The 17,695-nt window shown below is 48.4% G+C and overlaps 1 protein-coding gene across 6 annotated transcripts in view; it reads right to left on the bottom strand.

Moving 5' to 3' along the window:
• gucy2f (guanylate cyclase 2F, retinal) overlaps window positions 1–17,695 on the bottom strand; it is a 104,692-nt gene that overhangs the window by 16,590 nt on the left and 70,407 nt on the right. For 5 of the 6 annotated variants that reach the window (XM_085999686.1, XM_085999684.1, XM_085999688.1 and 2 more), the window contains exons 14-17: window positions 15,973–16,165; window positions 10,221–10,395; window positions 6,487–6,585; window positions 1,411–1,505 (exon numbers count right to left, since the gene is read on the bottom strand). In XM_085999686.1, the coding sequence (XP_085855812.1) occupies window positions 1,411–1,505; window positions 6,487–6,585; window positions 10,221–10,395; window positions 15,973–16,165 (562 nt within the window). The remainder of the gene's footprint in view (window positions 1–1,410; window positions 1,506–6,486; window positions 6,586–10,220; window positions 10,396–15,972; window positions 16,166–17,695) is intronic. The other variant, XM_085999689.1, reaches the window with a different exon arrangement.

The raw sequence follows: 17,695 nt of genomic DNA, 5'->3' as shown, positions 1-17,695 counted from the left end.
CAGAAAGTTAACACGTAGGTACAGCAAGCAATTAGGAAGGCAAATGGTACAGGAAACTCTTTCGTCTCCGGCACCGACGGGACCGGGATGTTGCCGATTGATTAAAAATTCCGGATAACGGAGAGGTATTTCTACCGAGGCTATTTTTAACAAACAAAAATTTAAAAAATCAAGAAATGTGCAGTATAATTGGGTACTCACCTACAGAATGTTGTGTTAAATGGACTCGGACTCGGCAACATTTCCGGTTATTGAGGTGTTCGGATCGGAAGAGACTTCCGACAGCGCCAAGAAGCCGAGTAGTGGCAGTTTGGAGAACTACCCCTGACTAACCACTGACTAACTCGGCCACCGCAGGAGACTCGGACTCGGACTCAGCAACATTGCCGGTTATTGAGGTGTTGTTTTCGGAGTATGAATTTTGCCGGTTATTAGAGAATTCCGGATATTTAGGTGCCGTTTAAACGAGAGTTCCCTATATGTTGGTCTTTATTGCAAGGGGGTTGGAGTACAAGAGTAAGGAAGTCTTGCTGTAATTGTACAGGGATTTGGTGAGACCTCACCTGGAGTACTGCGCACAGTTTCGGTCTCCGTACCTGAGGACGTTGCCTTAGAGGGGGTGTAACGAAGGTTTAATAGATTGATTCCTGGGGTGAGAGGGATTGCCCAATGAGGAGAGATTGATTAGAATGGGCCTATACTCTCTGGAGTTTAGAAGAATGAGAGGTGATCCAGTGAAACATGCAAGATTCTGAGGGGGATTGACAGGGTAGATGCTGAGAGGTTGCTTCCCCTGGCTGGAGTGTCTAGAACTAGGGGGCATAGTCTCAGGATAAGGGGTCGGCCATTTAAGACTGAGATGAGGAGGAATTTCTTCACTCAGAGGGTTGTGAACCTTTGGAATGCTCTACATAGATACATAGAAGATAGGAGCAGGAGTAGGCCATTCGGCCCCTCGAGCCTGTTCCACCATTTAATGAGATCATGGCTGATCATCCAAATTCAGTATGAGGAGAGATTGAGTAGAATGGGCCTATACTCTCTGGAGTTTAGAAGAATGAGAGGTGATCCAGTGAAACATGTAAGATACCCCAGAGGGCTGTGGATGCTCAGTCGTTGAGTATATTCAAGGCAGAGATCGATAGATTTTTGGAATCTAAGGGAATCGAGGGATATGGGAATCAGATGGGAAAGTGGAGTTGAGGTCCAAGATCAGCCATGATCTTATTGAATGGCGGAGCAGGCTCGAGGGGCCGTATGGCCGACTCCTGCTCCTATTTCTTATGGTTGTATGATCTTATGATGATCTTATGATTTGTGTACAGGATAATTCCAGGGTAACACACAAACGGACCACAAATGCACAGAGTTTGCAAGTACTGTAACTCGTTGAGAAATCATCTTCCTCACCTTCAACTCTGTTTTCCCTCGGACCTGTATTCGATAGCCATCATTCAAACAGTGGAGTATTTCTACTGTGCTCCGATTGACATGAATTCGATAAGCTATAAAGCAGAAACAATAAGGTGTTAGGCCAGGACAATTAAATAGAAAACAAAAAAATACTCTCCTTACTTTGTAAAGGCTTTGGTCAGGCTGCTTGGAAGAAAGATGGATTTGCCTTTATATAGCACCTTCCACAACCTCAGGACGTCCCAAAGCGCTTTACAGCCAATGAAGTACTGTTTGAAGTGTGGTCACTGTTGTAGTGTGGGAAACGCGCCAGCCAATTTGCGCACAGCAAGCTCCCACAAACAGCAATGTGATAATGACCAGATAACCTGTTTTATTGATGTTAATTGAGGGATTAATATTGTCCAGGACACCAGGGGGAAAACTCCCCTTCTCTTTGGAAAGTGCCACGAGATCTTTTAAGTCCACCTGAGAGGGCAGAAGGGGCCTTGGTTTAATGTCTAATTTGAAAAACGGCAACTCTGACAGCGCAGCTCTCCCTTAGTACCCATCTATATAATGACACTTCTAAGTGTCTAGTGACTAATTGTAGGCTCACGTTCAACCTTTCTGATTGGTTGTTTTGCTTTGCCCCACAGTGGAAGCATACGAAACCAAAAGACAGGAAAAGGCCATCTGGCCCATCAAGCCTGCCCCATACTTCATGGAGCAACTCATACACACAAAGACCACCCCCACCTCTCATCCACTCCACGAACCAGACAGACAATCTCCTAGGAGAGGCACTGCACTCACTAGCAATGGTCTCCACTCTCCAATAATGGTCTCCACTTTCCAATAATGGTCTCCACTCATGAGCAATGGTTTCCACTCACTAGCAATGGTCTCCACTCTCCAATAATGGTCTCCACTTTCCAATAATGGTCTCCACTCATGAGCAATGGTTTCCACTCACTAGCAATGGTCTCCACTCTCCAATAATGGTCTCCACGCTCCAATAATGGTCTCCACTCACTAGCAATGGCCTCCACTCTCCAATAATGGTCTCCACGCTCCAATAATGGTCTCCACTCTCCAATAATGGTCTCCACTCTCCAATAATGGTCTCCACTCTCCAATAATGGCCACCACTCTCCAATAATGGTCTCCACGCTCCAATAATGGTCTCCACTCTCCAATAATGATCTCCACTCTCCAATAATGGTCTCCACTCTCCAATAATGGTCTCCACTCTCCAATAATGGTCTCCACGCTCCAATAATGGTCTCCACTCTCCAATAATGGTCTCCACTCTCCAATAATGGTCCCCACTCACCAGCAATGGTCTCCACTCACTAGCATTGATCTCCACCCACCAGCAATGGTCTCCACTCACCAGCAATGGTCTCCACTCACTAGCATTGATCTCCACTCACTAGCAATGGTCTCCACTCACTAGCATTGGTCTCCACTCACTGGCAATGGTCTCCACTCACCAGCAATGGTCTCCACTCACTAGCATTGATCTCCAATCACCAGCAATGGTCTCCACTCACCAGCAATGGTCTCCACTCACTAGCATTGATCTCCACTCACTAGCAATGGTCTCCACTCACTAGCATTGATCTCCACTCACTAGCAATGGTCCCCACTCACTAGCAATGGTCTCCACTCACTAGCAATGGTCTCCACTCACTAGCAATGGTCTCCTCTCACTAGCAATGGTCTCCACTCAATGGCAATGGTCTCCACTCACTAGCAATGGTCTCCACTCACTAGCAATGGTCTCCACTCACTAGCAATGGTCTCCACTCACTAGCAATGGTCTCCACTCACTAGCAATGGTCTCCACTCACTAGCAATGATCTCCACACACTAGCAATGGTCTCCACTTACTAGCATTGATCTCCACTCACTAGCAATAGTCTCCACTCACTAGCAATTGTCTCCACTCACTAGTATTGATCTCCACTCAGTAGCAATGATCTCCACTCACTAGCAATGGTCTCCACTCACTAGCAATGGTCTCCACTCACTAGCAATGGTCTCCACTCACAAGCAATGGTCTCCACTCACTGGTTGATGCGCTATCAATTCTAATAAAAGGCTGGGCAGAGTTCAGAACGACAGGCTTTTATTAACTACTGAATTGCACTTCAGACAGATCAGGACTATGCCTCTAGTGGACGACCGAATGCCAGGAGCTGCCATGCGGCCGCTCTTATACCCGGTAGCCCAGGGGCGGAGTCAGCTGAGGCATAGTCAGGCACAACAGTGAAACAAGAGTGAACGACAACAACAACAACAACAACAGTGAACACAGTGAACTACAGTGGTTTACCACACTGGTATTGATCTCCATTGACTAGCAATGGTCTCCACTCACTAGCAATGGTCTCCACTCACTAGCAATGGTCTCTACTCACTAGCAATGGTCTCCACTCACTAGCAATGGTCTCCACTCACTGGTATTGATCTCCACTCACCAGCAATGGACTCCACTTACTAGCAATGGTCTCCACTCACTAGCATTGATCTCCACTCACCAGCATTGACCTGTATTCACTAGCATTGATCTCCACTCACTAGCAATGGTCCACACACACTTGCAATGTTCTCCACTCACTAGCATTGGTCTCCACTCACCAGCAATGATCTCCACTCACCAGCAATAGTCTCCACTCACCAGCAATGGTGTCCACTCACCAGCAATGGTGTCCACTTACCAGCAATGGACTCCACTTACTAGCAATGGTCTCCACTCACTAGCATTGATCTCCACTCACCAGCATTGACCTCTATTCACTAGCATTGATCTCCACTCACTAGCAATGGTCTCCACTCACTAGCAATGGTCTCCACTCACTAGCAATGGTCTCCACTCACTAGCAATGATCTCCACTCACTAGCAATTGTCTCCACTCACTAGTATTGATCTCCACTCAGTAGCAATGGTCTCCACTTACTAGCAATGGTCTCCACTCACTAGCAATGGTCTCCACTCACTAGCAATGGTCTCCACTCACTAGCAATGGTCTCCACTCACTGGTATTGATCTCCATTGACTAGCAATGGTCTCCACTCACTAGCAATGGTCTCCACTCACTAGCAATGGTCTCTACTCACTAGCAATGGTCTCCACTCACTAGCAATGGTCTCCACTCACTGGTATTGATCTCCACTCACTAGCAGTGGTCTCCACTCACTAGCAATGGTCTCCACTCACTAGCAATGGTCCCCACTCACTAGCAATGGTCTCCACTCACTAGCAATGGTCTCCACTCACTAGCAATGGTCTCCACTCACTAGCCATGGTCCCCACTCACTAGCAATGGTCTCCACTCACTAGCAATGGTCTCCACTCACTAGCAATGGTCCCCACTCACTAGCAATGGTCTCCACTCACTAGCAATGGTCTCCACTCACTAGTATTGATCTCCACTCAGTAGCAATGGTCGCCACTCACTAGCAATGGTCTCCACTCACTAGCAATGGTCCCCACTCACTAGCAATGGTCTCCACTCACTAGCAATGGTCTCCACTCACTAGCAATGGGCTCCACTCACTAGCAATGGTTTCCACTCACTAGCAATGGTCTCCACTCACTAGCAATGGTCTCCACTCACTGGTATTGATCTCCACTCACTAGCAGTGGTCTCCACTCACTAGCAATGGTCTCCACTCACTAGCAATGGTCCCCACTCACTAGCAATAGTCTCCACTCACTAGCAATGGTCTCCACTCACTAGCAATGGTCTCCACTCACTAGCCATGGTCCCCACTCACTAGCAATGGTCTCCACTCACTAGCAATGGTCTCCACTCACTAGCAATGGTCCCCACTCACTAGCAATGGTCTCCACTCACTAGCAATGGTCTCCACTCACTAGTATTGATCTCCACTCAGTAGCAATGGTCGCCACTCACTAGCAATGGTCTCCACTCACTAGCAATGGTCCCCACTCACTAGCAATGGTCTCCACTCACTAGCAATGGTCTCCACTCACTAGCAATGGGCTCCACTCACTAGCAATGGGCTCCACTCACTAGCAATGGTTTCCACTCACTAGCAATGGTCTCCACTCACCAGCAATGGTGTCCACTCACCAGCAATGGACTCCACTTACTAGCAATGGTCTCCACTCACTAGCATTGATCTCCACTCACCAGCATTGACCTCTATTCACTAGCATTGATCTCCACTCACTAGCAATGGTCTCCACTCACTAGCAATGTTCTCCACTCACTAGCATTGGTCTCCACTCACCAGCAATGGTCTCCACTCACCAGCAATCGTCTCCACTCACTAGCAATGGTCTCCACTCACCAGCAATGGTTTCCACTCACCAGCAATGGTCTCCACTCACCAGCAATTGTCTCCACTCACCAGCAATGGTCTCCACTCACCAGCAATGGTCTCCACTCACCAGCAATGGTGTCCACTCACTAGCAATGGTCTCCACTCACTAGCATTGATCTCCACTCTGTAGCAATGGTCTCCACTCACCAGCAATGGTCTCCACTTATCAGCAATGGTCTCCACTCACTATCATTGATCTCCACTTACTAGCAATGGTCTCCATTCACTGTTAGTAAGAGCTGAGCATGCAAACGAGTTACACAAGAAGAGGCCACAAGTGTTCACTTCTCTCTAAGTTTTCCCTTTTAAGATAACTGGCAAAATTACCAAAGTGGAGATGAGGAGAATTTTTTTATGCAGCGAGTTGTGATCTGAAAGGGCGGTGGAAGCAGATTCAATATTAACATTCAAAAGAGAATTGGATAAATACTTGAAAAGGAAAAACTTTGCAGGGCTACAGGGAAAGAGCAGGGGGGGGACTAATTGGAGAGCTCATTCAAAGAGCCGGCACAGGCACGATGGGCCGAATGGCCTCCTTCTGTGCTGTATCATTCTATGATTCTAATGATGCAAGCTACAAAGCAAGTGTACATTGGGTGGGAGGGATGCAGACACGGTTAACATTAAAATAATAATCAAAATAAAATCCTCTCTCTTCTATATCTGTTTTGACCATCGGTTTGCCTCAGTTACTATTGGGAGCCTAGGCTGCTATTCCGACTCAGTAATACTTACGCAGGCTTGTGGATTCCATGCGCGACGCGGTGTTAATTGTGTCTCCAAAGAGGCAATATCTGGGCATGGTCAGGCCCACAACTCCTGCCACACATGGCCCTGTGGGGAGGGGGGAAGAGGGGAGATGGTGAAAGCTTGCATCATCTTCATGAAGCTGCACTTCGAATGAGCCGAGAGGTGCAGCACGATGACGAGACTCGACGGCCTTGGAAAAACGAACATCTTTCTTGGTCCATTACTTTAATGTAGACATTATTTTTATTAAAAGAGGAATTTGGTACAAGGGCATTCTTTATCATATAAAGAAAAAGAAAGACTTAGAAACATAGAAACATGGAAAAATAGGAGCAGGAGTAGGCCATTCGGCCCTTCGAGCCTGCTCCACCATTCAATATGATCATGGCTGATCCTCTATCTCAATACCATATTCCCGCTCTCTCCCCATACCCCTTGATGCCTTTTGTGTCTAGAACTTGCATTTATATAGCGCCTTTCACCACCTCAGGACGTCTCAAAAGTGCTTTACAGCCAATGAAGTATTTTTGAAGTGTCGTCACTGTTGTAATGTGGGAAACGCAGCAGCCAATTTGCGCACAGCAAGCTCCCACAAACAGCAATGTGATAATGACCAGATCATCTGTTTTTAGTGATGTTGGTTGAGGGATAACTATTGGCCAGGAGACTGGGGAGAACTCCCCTGCTCTTCTTCAAAATAGTATCATGGGCTTTTTACGTCCACCTGAGGGGCAGACGGGACCTCGGATTAATGTCTCACCCGGAAGACGGCACCTCTGACACTGCAGCCCTCCTTCAGTACTGCACTGGAGTGTTAGTCTGTATTTATATTCTTCCTCGTATATAACTGAGGGGTCCAGACAGTTTATATATGAGCCATCCTGTAACTCATTCTCACATATCCACTGGTCCCTATCCTCAATTATGTTCCAGTTTATTAAGAACTCCAGGGTATCTGTTTTATTCTATATATAAACCTCACTGAATTAAGAAGTTTCTTCTAACCTGTATCCTGACTCTATTTTTACTCAGTGGGTTTGGGGAGCACTTTTTCACAACCTCAGGATGTCCCAAAGCACTTTACAGCCAATGAAGTACTTTCTGAAGTGTAGTCACTGTTGTAATGTAGGAAACACGGCAGCCAATTTACACACAGCAAGCTTCCACAAACAGCAATGTGATAATGACCAGATAATCTGTTTTTAGTGATATTGGTTGAGGGATAAATATTGGCCCCAGGACACCGGGGAGAACTCCCTTGCTCTTCTTTGAAATAGTGCCGTGGGATCTTTTATGTCCACCTGAGAGAGCAGACGGGGCCTCGGTTTAACGTCTCATCCGAAAGACGGCACCTCCGACAGTGCAGCACTCCCTCAGTACTGCACTGGAGCAAAATTATACAATTTTGTGTACAAAATTATGAGGGGCATAGATAGGGTAGATAGAAAGGAACTTTTCCCCTTAGTAGAGGGGTCAATAACCAGGGGGCATAGTTTCAAGATAAGGAGCAGGAAGTTTAGAGGGGATTTGAGGAAAAACCTTTTCCCCCAGAGGGTGGTTGGAATCTGGAATTCACTGCCTGAAAGGATGGTAGAGGCAGGAACCCTCACAACATTCAAGCAGCATTTAGATGAGCACTTGAAATGCCATAGCATACAAGGCTACGGACCAAGTGCTGGAAAATGGGATTAGATTAGACAGGGCTTGATGGCTGGCATGGACACGATGGGCCGAAGGGCCTCTTTCTGTGCTGTATAACTCTATCACTCAAGTCTCTGGAGCTGGAGCTTTACCTTACATCTAACCTACGCTACACCTAAACTGTGAGCCCTCGGCCTCCATTTTATTCTGTGCGTGGTGTTGGGGGGTCGAGCGATAACTCGCATACCGAGGCCCCGAGAGATTTTGACTCCGGGGACTGATTTCTATATCCAGCTTCTGACTCCTGCCCAAACCCGGCAGGAATCAGTGCCTGGCCAGCGGATGGGAGCGGGAATTTGGGCAGTACCACTGGTACCCATGGGAACGGTTCCCAGCGCAGGTAAGTGATGAGGGGGTTGGGGAGGGGGGGGACCCAGAGGTAACTGGGAGAGGGGGGAAGGGAGTGCGGTGCAAGGAAGGCCTGAGGTTTGGTTGTGGGGCCCAGAGGAGAACTCTTACCCCCCTCCTGGTCCACGAAGAAATTATCTCACTGGGCCTCCTCTGGCTCTCGATCCAGCTCCCGGCAGTCTGCAAGCGTGACTCCGAGCTTCCGGTCGCCTGTCACTTTAATTCTCCGCTCCACTCCCACTCTGACCTCTCCATCCTCGGCCTCTTCCAACGAAGCTCAACGTAAGGAACAGCACCTCATCTTTCGATGAGGCACTTTACAGCCTTCTGGACTCAACATTGAGTTCAACAATTTCAGATCATAACCACTGCCCCTATCTTTTCGGATGGCAGATGTTGTTGATGATTCTGCCATTTACACCTCCTCTAGACCCAGCTTTTGTGTCTTTACTTGTCCCATTACCATCTCCTTTAGCCTCGCACCATCATCCCTTTTGTCGTTTAATCTCTCCTGCCTTCCGCCCTATCACAGACCTTCCCTTTTGTTCTTTCCTCCCCTCCCCAATTTCCCCCCCTCTGTACTTGCTTAAAAACCTTGGTGCAACTCTAATTATTTTTCCAGTTCTGACGAAAGGTCATCGACCTGAAACGTTAACTCTGTTTCTCTCTCCACAGATGCTGCCTGACCTGCTGAGTGTCTCCAGCATTTTCTGTTTTTATTCCCGGCAGGTTTGGTCAGGCGGGGAAGCCGCCACTGCTCCCCCTGCTCAGGCCCTGGGTTAAAATAGGAGATCCGAGCCCAATGACATCATTGGAGTCCGATCTGCATATTTAAAGGGGAAGCCCCGTTGGCTCGGGGGCAGGTGTCCTTGTCACCTGAAGTCAGTCAGATCGGGGCGGGAATGGAGCAGGTCAGTCCCCCCGCGCCATCTTTTTTAAAATTTGTTTATATAATATGGGTGTCACTGGCAAGGCCAGCATTTATTGCCCATCCCTAGTTGCCCTTGAGAAGGTGGTGGTGAGCTGCCTTCTTGAACCGCTGCAGTCCGTGTGGTGAAGGTACTCCCACAGTGCTGTTAGGGAGGGAGTTCCAGGATTTTGACCCAGCGTCGATGAAGGATCGGCCGATATATTTCCAAGTCAGGATGGTGTGAGACTTGGAGGGGAACTTGGAGGTGGTGGTGTTCTCATGCGCCTGCTGCCCTTGTCCTTCTAGGTGGTAGAGGTCGCGGGTTTGGCAGGTGCTGCCAAAGAAGCCTTGGCGAGTTGCTGCAGTGCATCTTGTAGATGGTACACACTGCAGCCACGGTGCACCGGTGGTGGAGGGAGTGAATGTTTAAGGTGGTGGATGGGGGGCCAATCAAGCGGGCTGCTTTGTCCTGAATGGTGTCGAGCTTCTTGAGTGTTGTTGGAGCTGCACTCATCCAGGCAAGTGGAGAGTATTACATCACACTGCCCCCCTCTGCCCTCCCCACCGCCCCCCCCCCCACTCTAGCGGAAACTAGGCAGGGGGTGGGGGGGGGGGAGTTAAAATTGATGCTGATGCAAAATAGTGTTCCATTCTCCTTTGCTCCGAGTCCTAAATTCGATAGCACAGAAAACTCTCCAAAGACCTCATGCATTTACCTCAGACGTCACATGCATTAAGACCTTTGCTCCAAGGCCCTCACCTGAATGTATCCCAATTCTTATCTTGATGGGGACTTCAGGCATGTGTCTCATTTTGAAGGAACCCACTGAACTGAGGATGTTCAGAGACATGTTGGCTATCTCGGCGGCATGCTTATTACCATTTCTCTTCGGGAGCCCCGATGCCACCATGTAGGCATCACCAATGGTTTCGACCTGAAACGATCAAGAGAAATACTTGCATTTATACGGGAACTTATGATGCCGAAATATCTCAAAGGGGTTTTTAATGCAGTGAATTACCCCGATTTTAATCGCTCCACCATTGGCGGCCGTGCCTTCAGCTGCCTGGGCCCCAAGCTCTGGAATTCCCTCCCTAAACCTCTCCTCCTCTCCACCTCTCTCTTTCCTCCTTTAAGACGCTCCTTAAAACTTACCTTTTTGACCAAGCTTTTGGTTACCTGTCTTAATATCTCCTCATGTGGCTTGGTGTCAAATTTTGTCTGATAACGCTCCTGTGAAGCACCTTGGGACATTTTAGTGCATTAAAAGTGCTATATAAATACAAGTTGCTGTTGTTGTTGTAAGCTGCATAGCCTCAACAACGCCTTTAATGTAGTAAAACATCCCAAGGTCCTTCACAGGAGTGATTATCAGATAAAATTTGACACCGAGCCACATAAGGAGATATTAGGACAGGTGACCAAAAGCTTGGTCAAAGAGGTCGGTTTTAAGGAGCGTCTTAAAGGAGGAGAGAGAGGCGGAGAGGTTTTTAAGGAGGGGATTCCAGATTCAGTCCATAAGGGTGACCCAGAGCTTCCGGTCGCCTGTCATTTTAATTCACGCTCCATTCCCACTCGGACCTCACCGTCATTGGCCTCTTGCATTGTTCCACGGAAGCTCACCGTAAACTCGAGGAACAGCACCTCATCTTCCGATTAGGCACTTTACAGCCTTCCGGACTCAATATCGAGTTCAACAATTTCAGATCATAACCTCGGCCCCTATTACATTTTTACTTATATTTTTTATCCACACCTTTGTTTTGGTTTTTCCCTCCCCCCCCTTTCCTTTCTTTTCTCCCTCCCACATGGCAGCTGTCTCCCATTCTGCCAGCGCATTTCACACCTAATCTAGAGCCGTCTTTTGTCTCCACTAGTCCCCTATCACCATCTCGTCTCGTTTTGAATACCTCTTAATGTCTCTTCTTCTCTTTTGTTCTCTCCCAGCCTGGCCTCTTAATCTATTTCATTCCCTGTGCCTCTTTAGTCTTGGCAAAGGGTTTTGACCCGAAACGTTGACTCTAATTTCTCTCCACGGATGTTGCCTGGTCTGCTGAGTTTTTCCAGCATTTTCTGTTGTTATTTCGGATTTCCAGCATCTGCAGTATTTTGCTATCATACCACACCTCTCTGTTCTTCAAATAGTGCCACGGGATCTTTAACACTCCACTGAAGCACCAGACCAGGGAGCCGGGGCCTCAGTTTAACATTTCACTCCAGAGAAATTCACCTCCCAATGGCGCAGCAGTCCGTCAGTACCGGAGAGTGAGCACAGATCATGAACTCAAACCCTGGTTAGAGGCTCAAACCCACAATCTTCCAACCCGGGAGCTAGCAACTGAGCCAGGCTGACTCCTTGCTACACTGAAAGGAAAAATGTTGTGTCAGAATTCTTTCTTTTATTATTCATTCTTGGGATGTGGGCGTCACTGGCAAGGCTGGCATTTATTGCCCGTCCCTAGTTGCCCTGAGAAGGAGGTGGTGGTGGGCCGCCTTCTTCTTGAACCACTGGTAGTGAGCGGTTTGATACAACTGAGTGTCTCACGAGGCCACTTCAGAGAGCAACCACATTGGCTTGTGACTGGAGTCAAGTATAGACCAGACCGGGTAAGGACGGCAGGTTTCCTTCCCTAAAGAACATTAGTGAACTAGTTGGGTTTTTATGTCAATCTGGCAGCTTCATGGTCACTTTTACTGACATAGAAACATAGAAACATAGAAGATAGGAGCAGGAGTAGGCCATTCGGCCCTTCGAGCCTGCTCCGCCTTTCAACAAGATCATGGCTGATCATCCAAACCCTAGCACCCGGTCCCTACACCGACACATATCCCACCCAAGCCCTATCCCCGTAACCCCGTAACCCCACGTATTTAATCCCCCCTAACACTAAGGGTCAATTTTTATCATGGCCAATCAACCTAACCCGCACATCTTTGGACTGTGGGAGGAAACCGGAGCACCCGGAGGAAACCCACGCAAACACGGGGAGAATGTGCAAACTCCACACAGACAGTCACCCGAGGCCGGATTTGAACCCGGGTCCCTGACGCTGTGAGGCAACAGTGCTGACACCAGATTTCTATTCCCAGATTTTTTTTTTAAACATCGCCCTGAAACGTTAACTCCTGTTTCTCTCTCCACAGCTGTTGCCTGACCTGCTGAGTGTTTCCAGCGATTGCTGTTCAAGTTCTGCAACCTGCCAGGGTGGATGTGAACTCACATTCTCTGGATCATTAGTCCAGGTCTGTCTGAGATTACAAGTCCAGTGACATAACCACAATGCGACCATACCCTGCTGCAACAAATAGAAACACCCCCATTCAATGGCATCACACTGTGCCAGCCGTGGCCCAGTGGGCAGCACTCTCGCCTCTGAGGCTGAAGGTCGTGGGTTCATAGTCCCACTCCAGAGACTCGCACACAAAAAAATCCAGGCTGACACCCCCGGTGCAGTGCTGAGGGAGTGCCGCACTGTCGAAGGTGCCGTCTTTCAGATGTTAAACTGAGGCCCCGTCTGCTCTCTCAGGTGGATATAAAAGATACCATGACCACTTTTTCGAAGAGGAACAGGGGAGTTCGCCCCAGTTTCCTGGGGCCAATATTTATCCCACACTTAACATCACTAAAACAGATTATCATGTAATTTCATCATATTGCTGTGCGCAAATTGACTGCTGCGTTTCCTACATTACAACAGTGACTACACTTAACAAAAAAAGCACGTCATTGGCTGTAAAGCGCTTTGGGACGTCCGGTGGCCGTGAAAGGCGCTATAGAAATGCAAGTTTTACTTTTTACTAGTTGAGAAATTTGAGTTCACTTATTGCATGACGTGTTTTTAAAGCTTACACAGTCTGCCCTCTGGCTCTTCTCGCCTGGCTTCAGACAGTTGCCACGTTATTGATTACATGAGGCCCAAGGTTCCATCTCTAGTCTGTGCTGAGTTACCAGATCACTACAATTGGCTTTGGTGGCCACAGGTTACCGAGGAATATAATGGGGAAAAGCTTCCCATTCTTGATCGTTATCCACCAAGCCATGGTGAGGGTCAGCTACGGACAGGATCAGACTCCGTGTGATGCCCACCATGATGGCTAGCCCACTGGCATTGAGAAGAGGAGGAATTTCTTCATTCAGAGGGTGGTGAATCTTTGGAATTCTCTGCCCCAAAGGGCTGTGGATGCTCAGTCGTTGAGTATATTCAAGGCTGAGATCGATAGATTTTTGGACTCTAGGGGAATCAAGGGATATGGGGAATCGGGTGGGAAAGTGGAGTTGAGGTCGATGATCAGCCATGATCTTATTGAATGGCGGAGCAGGCTCGAGGTATGGCCTACTCCTGCTCCTAATTGTTATGTTCTTATGTTTTTATGCACCTGAAACTTTACCCCAGTGAGGAGTCAATGGGCTGGATTTTCATTGGGCCGTGGAGTCGGGATTGGAGGTGTGTGGGGGTTTAAAATCCCGAAATCGGGGGTCCTGACCCCATCCTGCCCCCAAACCGCCTCCATGCCAGTTTCAAAGGAGGCGGGTACCCGCCCCGCACTGGGACCCGCCTCCCCGAGGCGGGAAGAGGATTAGTGCCAATGAACTGCCTGTTAACAGGTAGTTAACAGGCAGTTTTTAGCCTAATCCCTATTTTCATTGTTGAAATGTGGGATTCCCGACGGCTCCAAACCACGCCAAGTTAATGAGGCGGGCCGTTGGGATGAAGGGCTTGGAGGGGTCGAGATGTCCGGTGTTCAGGTGAGTGATGGGTGCATGAGTGCAGAGGTAAGTGTTGTTGGTGTGTGTAAAGTGTTTAAAGAAGTTCTACTTACCTTTACAGCCTTCCTTCCTTCAGGTCTCGGGAGTCCCTCATCTCACCGGCACAGAAAGCGGAATGGCCGCCAGCTGTCAAAATCTGCAGCATTCAGCTTTCTGTTCCGGGGAGATCTCTAAATCAGCCTGAGAGGAAGGAATTAGCTTGGAGTACAGATTGTCAGTGTTTGACAGCTTCAAACAGCTGTGAAACGCTGATATTTCATCTGTCAAAAGGTCTTGACAGATGAAGTTTCAATCTGTGACGTCACCTGTTGCCGGGTGGCCCTTAATTGGCCTGCTGGGCCCGCTGGGTGGGCTCAACAAGGTCAATCAAGTCAAAATCGCGTGGGTTGGCTAGAACTTGATGGAGGCGGGACTACAACCCCGTAAGTTGTGGTCCCGCCTCCTACCCGCCTCCTCAATGAAAACCCAGCCCAATGTCTTCAGGAAGGATATGAAAGCAGTGGAAAAGGTGCAGCGCCGATTTACTAGGGTGTTACCAGGGACGAAGCGGTTAGAATTATGAAGAGAGACTTCAGCAGTTAGGGCTTTGTTTTCTCACTGGAGGCGAGAAAATTTAAGAGGTGGTCGTCAAGATTATGGATAAACTGTTTCCACTGGTTTGTGAAATGTTCACGTGGGGGCGGAATTTAAGAAAAAGCATTAAAAAAAATTATAGGAGAAAAACCTTTAAAGCAAGGGGTGACTGGACTGTGGGACTCGCCGTCACATAGCATCGTCGAAGCAGAGCCTGCATCGTTTTGAAAGGTAATTCAATCGCTGCCTGAAAAAGGTGAAGATTAAGTGGAATGGGGAAGCGAGCAGGAGAGCAGGATTAGAACAGGACGGCTCACACGGAGAAGGAAACACCAGGACAAGCTTGATGGGTTGAGCGGTCTGTTTCTGCGCAGGGACATTCTATGGGGGTGAATTTCTGTCGTGGTGCGGGGCGGGGGAGGGGAGCAGCACGGAAACTCCTGCTTGTCCGGATGGCAGTAAATGCCGTCTTGCCAGGGTCTCTTCTGCCCAAGTTACAGCAGACGGCCAAGAGAACCGCCGCGGAGTTTCACTCTCCCATGACTTTAGAAGTTGTGCCGAAAATTGGTGGACAAACAGAGGTGGAAAAAAATGGACCAATTCAATTCAAAGCTTAAAGAAAGAAAAGAGCTTGCATTTCTATAGCACCTTTCACAATCTCAAGACGTCCCAAAGCGTGTTTACAGCCAATGAAGTACATTTTGAAGTGTAGTCCCTGTTACGATGTAGGAATCGCGGCAGCCAATTTGCGCACAGCAAGCTCCCACAAGCAGCAATGTGATAGTGACCAGATCATCTGTTTTACTGAAGTTGGTTGAGGGATAAATAATTGACCAGGACACCGGGGAGAACTGGTCTTCTTTGAAATAGTGCTATGGGATCTATTAGGTCCACCTGAGAGGTCAGACGGAGCCTCGGTTTAACGTCTCATCTGAATGACGGCACCTCCGACAGTGCGGCACTCCCTCAGTACTGCGCTGGAGTGTCAGCCTAGAGTTTTGTGCTCAAGTCCCTGGAGTAGGACTTGAACCCACAACCTTCTGACTCTGAGGCGAGTGTGCTACCCACTGAGCCATGGATAAAACCGCACAGGACTGACAGGGTTAACTATTCTTCAATCCATTACCACATTGGCATTCGCATCGGGGCGGCAGCCAAACCAATCCTTACCTTGTAAACATCATGATTGCCTAAAACAGCATCGAACAAAGTGTAGAGGTCATTCAAGAGGTCAACGACCTGTATAGGCTCACTCAATGCTGATATCGTCGTGAAGCCAACAATGTCACTAAAGTAGATGGTCACCTGGTCAAAATATTCGGGCTCCACGCTCCCGCCCATTTTCAACACTTCTGCAACAGATCTAGAAGAAAAAGCAAGAGATAGAAATGGAAAGTAAGATGGTGATAGATGATTATTACCCTTAGAGGTTGCTACAGGTCCCTAGAGGTTCCTATCTCCAGTTTTGTTTATTTCCAGCTTACGCACTCAGATGCTGAAACCAACACTGTTATTACAGTAAGAAACCCACCCATACATCAGAGTAATCTTAGTACTCTAGTGTGAACCCTGCAAACCTAAGCATAGATTCATTTAAGGGGAAGCTAGATAAAGACATGAGAGAGAAAGGAACAGAAGGATATGTTGATGGGGTGAGATGAAGAGGGGTGGGAGGAGGCGGGTGTGGAGCATAAACACCGGCACGGACCAGTTGGGCCGAATGGCCCTGTTTCTGTGTGATGTAGATTCTATGTAACTACCTGAGGGCATCTGCCGGAGGCCCAAAAATGATTTCTCTTGCGGGACGAGCTGCCTGTGGCGGCGCGAAAGTCGCAGGCAGTTCACCCCGAAGACGGAGCTGAGGCTCGAGGGCTTATTTAAGGATGACTTTGGGCGGGGCCCCTCTGTTCGGGCGCACCCTGCTCGAAAACGGGCCCAGACTGATTTCCACCCCCTGATATTCGTTGAAATCATTTCGCTGAGACAATAGACCGGGTCAACAGTTCACACATTTTGACACGTTAGACCAACGAGAGGTTTCCCCGAATGATGAATGATGTCCCGGAAGCCAGCGGTGAGTAGATGAGTCTGCAGCGATGTTTGCATTGGCCTGTGGTTAATCTAGAACCTTTGGGCTGGTACAGCGGAGCTGTCGAGTGATGTGCTCACCATGTGCTCCCATCTTAATTCTCAAACCCACCTCCCAAACCCGTGACCTCTTCCACTTAGAAGGACCAGGGCAGCGGGCGCGTGGGAACACCACCACCTCCAAGTTCCCCTCCAAGTCACACACACCATCCGGACTTGGAAATATATCGGCCGCTCCTTCATCATTGCTGGGTCAAAATCATGCAACTCCCTCCCTAACAGCACTGTGGGAGCACCTTCACCACACGGACTGCAGCGGTTCAAGGCGCCGGCTCACCACCACCCTCTCAAGGGGCAACTGGGGACGGGCAATAAATGCTGGCCTTGCCAGCGACGCCCACATCCCATGAATGAATTAAAAAAACATTCGTAAGACAAAGACAGAAATTTTAATACGGAAGGAGGCCATTCAGCCCTTCTCACTTATGCTGAATTTAAGCCTAATTTTACACAGTCCCGTTTTCCAGCTTTCTTCCCAAATTAATCCCATTTTCCTGCTATTGAAACATAGAAAATGAACAAGAGGAATTTTACCCTGCTTAACCCAGGCCAGTTATCCCACCCTCTTACCTCTGGTTCAGCTAGCATCAACTATCTCAGCATAGGCTAGGGTCTGAGCGGTCAGCCCGATAACCTGGTTAAGCTCATCAGAAAAATGCAGCAGGGGGCAATAGAAGAGCAAGATCAGCAGGTAACCATGCTGCACACCTCTACCTGGCTTGCAATAGGGCAAAGCTGTTGAGAT

The sequence above is a fragment of the Somniosus microcephalus genome, chromosome 10 (assembly GCF_052327205.1).
Source record: "Somniosus microcephalus isolate GS21.2 chromosome 10, FLI_Smic_1.0, whole genome shotgun sequence".
NCBI lineage: Eukaryota > Metazoa > Chordata > Chondrichthyes > Squaliformes > Somniosidae > Somniosus > Somniosus microcephalus.
This window is presented reverse-complemented; position numbering and strand designations above follow the sequence as displayed.